We start from the raw sequence: 4240 nt of genomic DNA, 5'->3' as shown, positions 1-4240 counted from the left end.
TATATGTATATTTTTTTTTAAAGAAAGAATGGATATAGACAAATTGGAGTAGAGGCATAGGTCTTTAGTCAGAGTGGTGAAAGAGCTGGGGACCACACCATTAATAGCTTCAGTGGCGTGAACTAGGAATGGTTAGTCTGGCAAACAGAAGACTTAGGAGCTATCTTATAGCTGTCCATGTAACATCAGAGTTGCCCTGTGCAATAGGGATTAAATTTGTTCAGTTCAGCCCCAGAGGGCAAAACTAGAAGCAATTGGTAGAAATTATAGAGAAGTGAAGTTAGATTAGATGCAAAATAATCAATTTCTATTCTTTAGTCCTATCCCAAAATGGAATGAACTGCCTTGGAAGTAGCAGGCTCCCCTTCACAGAAGGCTTTTAGACAGAGGTTGGATGGCAGCTCATCAGGGAGGCTGTAAAAAGGATTCATGCTCAGGAATGGGTGAAACTTGACCCTTCCAAGTCTCAGATTTGGTGGATACTAAACATTCAATGGATACCTCTACTCCTGAGGCCTTAAAACTTTATAAGACCTATCAAGTCCCCCAAACCTTGAAGCATCACCTCAGACTTACTGAACTAGCTGGGTTATTTTAGTCAGGGTGTTTTCTCTCTCTAGTCAGGCATCAGTTTCTCCATTTGTAAAGTGAAGAGATTAGACTAGATCAGGGGTTCTTAACCTAGGGTTCATGGATCCCTTTCCCATGGATAGATTTCAAGGGGTCCAGGAATTCGTTTTTCAAAAATATTTCCATAACTGTATTTCAATATAAGTGGTTTCCTTTGTTAATCCTATGTGTTTTGTTTTATGCATTTAAAAACCTTATTGTGAGAAGGGGTTCACAGGTTCACCAAATGCCCAGAAGAGTCCATAACAGGAACAAGTTTAGGAACCCATGAACTTGATAGATGATTTCCATGATGATTTGAAGCCTATCTCTGTAGAGATTCATAGCACTCCTAGACCACTGCTTCTGTCTGGAGAACCTAACCAGAGTCATCCACATTCCCAGACTCTCTTCTTCCCCTTTCCTTCTCCCTCCCAGATTAGGTTCAGTGTCATTCACAAGCCAATGGGATGGAAATATCTGGCAGGACATATTCTTCAGCCTAGGTCAGCTGAGAATAAATGTATTATAAATTACTGGAGAGTCAGGAAGAAGAGGGGTAAGGAGGAAAAACACTTTCTGGGGAATACTACTCCTGAATCTAGGGGTGGAAAATGAAAGTGTGATAAGGGATGGGGAATATTCTACAGAGCAGGTATAGTAGTTTTCTTTTCCCCCAATTCTTATCCCAATGGATAGTGGCACCTCAACAGAGGAACAGCTGTTACTGATAGTAATTGAGTGCCTGAGCTAATCTCTCTCCCCCTAAGCTTAAATTTTGTGGGAATGAGAAGCTCTTGGGGGGGGCAGGGGGGGATGTGGGGGGTTGCCTTCCAATTCCCAGGTAAAGAATAGCAACTACTTCTTAACCCTAAAGGAGCTGAGAGAGCTAGGTACTCTTCCACTGTCTCACATCCTAACAATACCTATTTTATAAAAAGGCAGTGCTGGTGACCTATATCAGTACCATCCCATAATACTATGATAGAAATTATTACCCAAAAAAAGTTTAAAACAAGTCAGTTCTCTCTTCTGATTTCCAGGCTAGGATTGAATAGTCATGATCTCATCTCCTCCCTTCCCTTCTCTGCCCCCTGCACTAAAACACACATGTTTTAATTCACCCCTGGATCTCACACCATATCAATACCCTTTGCCCCTGGGAACTCTCCCTCTGATTAAAGGGTGGAGAGCTCCTCCCAGAAACTGCAAGAGAGGGCCCAGTTTAGCCATCTCTTTATTTACTACCAAGATATATTCCTCTGATCTTTTCTGTCACATGCAGGAGCTGGGTACCTTCCCTTCCCCACTACCTTTGGTTTCCTTTTGTTGTCTTCCGCCGTTAGATTGTGAGCTCCTTCAGGGAAGTAATTGTCTTTCTTCTCCATATTTGTATGCCCAGCACTTATCACATGGTAGGCTCTTAATAAATGTTTACTGACTGACTATTGACTAATTATTTTGTCTCAGTAGTTTTACCCACCTCCCCAGTACTATTTAAGCAAGGAAGAAAATCCTTGTTGTGGAAACCCAGGAAAGAAAACAAACAAGATCCCTGAAATTTGGAATGAGCTGTGCCTGAGCAGGGGCTCCAGCTGGAGAGGACATTAACCCCCATAGATGCAGAATCTCTGATCTTTCTATTGCTAAATATTTGACCCACCAGCTGCTTCAGCCTAGAAATAACTGCTGAGCAATTGGAGGTATCACAATGAACTTGGGTGGACCTAAGGAATTTTGCTTTACTGAACAGTTCAAATGTTGGTTATAAGCTATAAGACATTGTTTAGAAATTGTCTTAATGTATAATTTAGGTTTATTGATTTGTATAGACAAACATGAGATCATAGCCTCATAGATTTAGAACTCAAAGGAACTTAAGGGAACATCCAGTCCAATTCTGTCATTTTACAGATGAGGAAGCTGAGTCCTAAAGAAGTGAATTTATTTGCCTAAGATCACACTAGTAGCAAGCAGTAGAATCAAGATTTAAACCCATATCCTCTATATCCCAAACCAGAGTTCTTTCCCCTTCACCCAAATATACATACATATATACATGTTTTTTATGTTTTAAACAAATACACAGGGGCAGCTAGGTGGCGCAGTGGATAGAGCGCCAGTCCTGGAGTCAGGAGGACCTGAGTTCAAATCTGACTTTAGACACTTGACACTTACTAGCTATGTGACCCTGGGCAAGTCATTTAACCCCATTGCCTAGCCAAACAAAAACAAAAACAAACAAATACACATGTGTGTGTGTACATATGTTTATATATACATATATATGTGTGTATATGTGTATATATATATACATAACTTGAATTGTTTAGTTGATCTTTACATATACATTCTTGTCCTTATGAGTTTTGAAATAGCAAAACCATAGAATGTCAGAGCTGAAAGGGAACTTGGAGTTCAAATATTATAGCTGAACTCTTATTTTACAGTTAAGGAAACTGAGACTCAGAGAAAGGGAGACTTGATCAAGGCCACAAAGATAGTTAGGGGCAAAGCTGCGATTTGAATCTGGATCTACTGTTTCCAATCCAATGCTCTACTCACTATACCATGGCTTCCTAAATGAAAAACTAGCCAAGATTGGACAGACATTGCTAAAAGCCATCATGGCACCAGGTACGGATCTTGCCTCCTTTAGTTGCTAAAGCAATAATTAGCTCACCAAGTATCCTGCCAATTATGAAAATCTGTTGTTCTGGTGCAAAGTGAGAGAAACTGGGTGAGAGGGATGTGTCCCTTAGATGGAACTGCCCTCTCCACAGCTGACCCAGGAGAGAAGGCACCTTCTCAAAGATACCGCCTTCCAAGCTTTATTTAGGTGATCTCTGTTTTCTTCTCGTAGGGATCTCTGGTAAGGAGAAGCTCCTGTAACAACCAGAAAGGGAAGAAGATTATTAACAAAGACTCATGGATTCCCTTCTATAGGGCAGAGTAAAACACAGAATTGTCAGAGAAACCTGGGGTTCATTTATTCAATTCATTCAAGAAATGTTTATTAAACACTATTATATTCAAGATACTGGGGATACAAAGGCATACACAAAACAATCCTTGACCTTAAGGAGGGAATCTAACATAAAGTAAGTAAATGCAAACTGCATACAAAGGAATTTCCTGAGGAGTGAAAGAGCTACTAACTGGAGGTATCAGAAAAGACCTCATGTAAAAGGTGGCACCTGAGCTATCTTGAAGGGAACCAAAGATTCCAAGAGGTAAAGGTGAGGGAAAGGATGCTAAGCCTTAGACCTTAGAGGTTCAACCCTCTTATTTTGCAAATGAAGAAATTAAGACCCAGAGAAGAAAAGTGATTTGCAAAAGGACATACAGAAAGCAAAAGTATCTGGGCCAAGATTCAAATTTAGATCTTGAGACTGGAAGTTCAGTATTTTTCCTCACTGAAACTGCCCTCCACAGAAATAGCAAAGAGAGGTGAAGTTTTAAGGAAAGATAATGAATTTCATCTTTGGAATGTTGAGTTTGGGATACCTGTGGGTCTTCTAGGTAGAGGTGTCAAGCAGGCTATGATAAGATGTGTGTGTGTGTGTGTGTGTGTGTGTGTGTGTGAGAGAGAGAGAGAGAGAGAGAGAGAGAGAGAGAGAGAGAGAGAGAG

At 40.5% G+C, this 4240-nt stretch overlaps 1 protein-coding gene across 1 annotated transcript in view; it reads right to left on the bottom strand.

The window, feature by feature from the left end:
- Nucleotides 1-3146: 3146 nt before the first annotated feature.
- LOC114035477 (guanylate cyclase 2G-like) overlaps nt 3147-4240 on the bottom strand; it is a 68156-nt gene continuing 67062 nt past the window's right edge. Inside the window, exon 22 of the mRNA XM_027851630.1 lies at nt 3147-3495. Coding sequence (XP_027707431.1) covers nt 3445-3495 — 51 coding nt within the window. The 3' untranslated portion in view covers nt 3147-3444. The remainder of the gene's footprint in view (nt 3496-4240) is intronic.

Source organism: Vombatus ursinus, unplaced genomic scaffold, assembly GCF_900497805.2.
Source record: "Vombatus ursinus unplaced genomic scaffold, bare-nosed wombat genome assembly UNPS02009205.1, whole genome shotgun sequence".
Taxonomy (NCBI): Eukaryota; Metazoa; Chordata; class Mammalia; order Diprotodontia; family Vombatidae; genus Vombatus; species Vombatus ursinus.
Note: the sequence above shows the minus strand (reverse complement) of the source record. Positions and strands in the feature narration are given on the sequence as shown.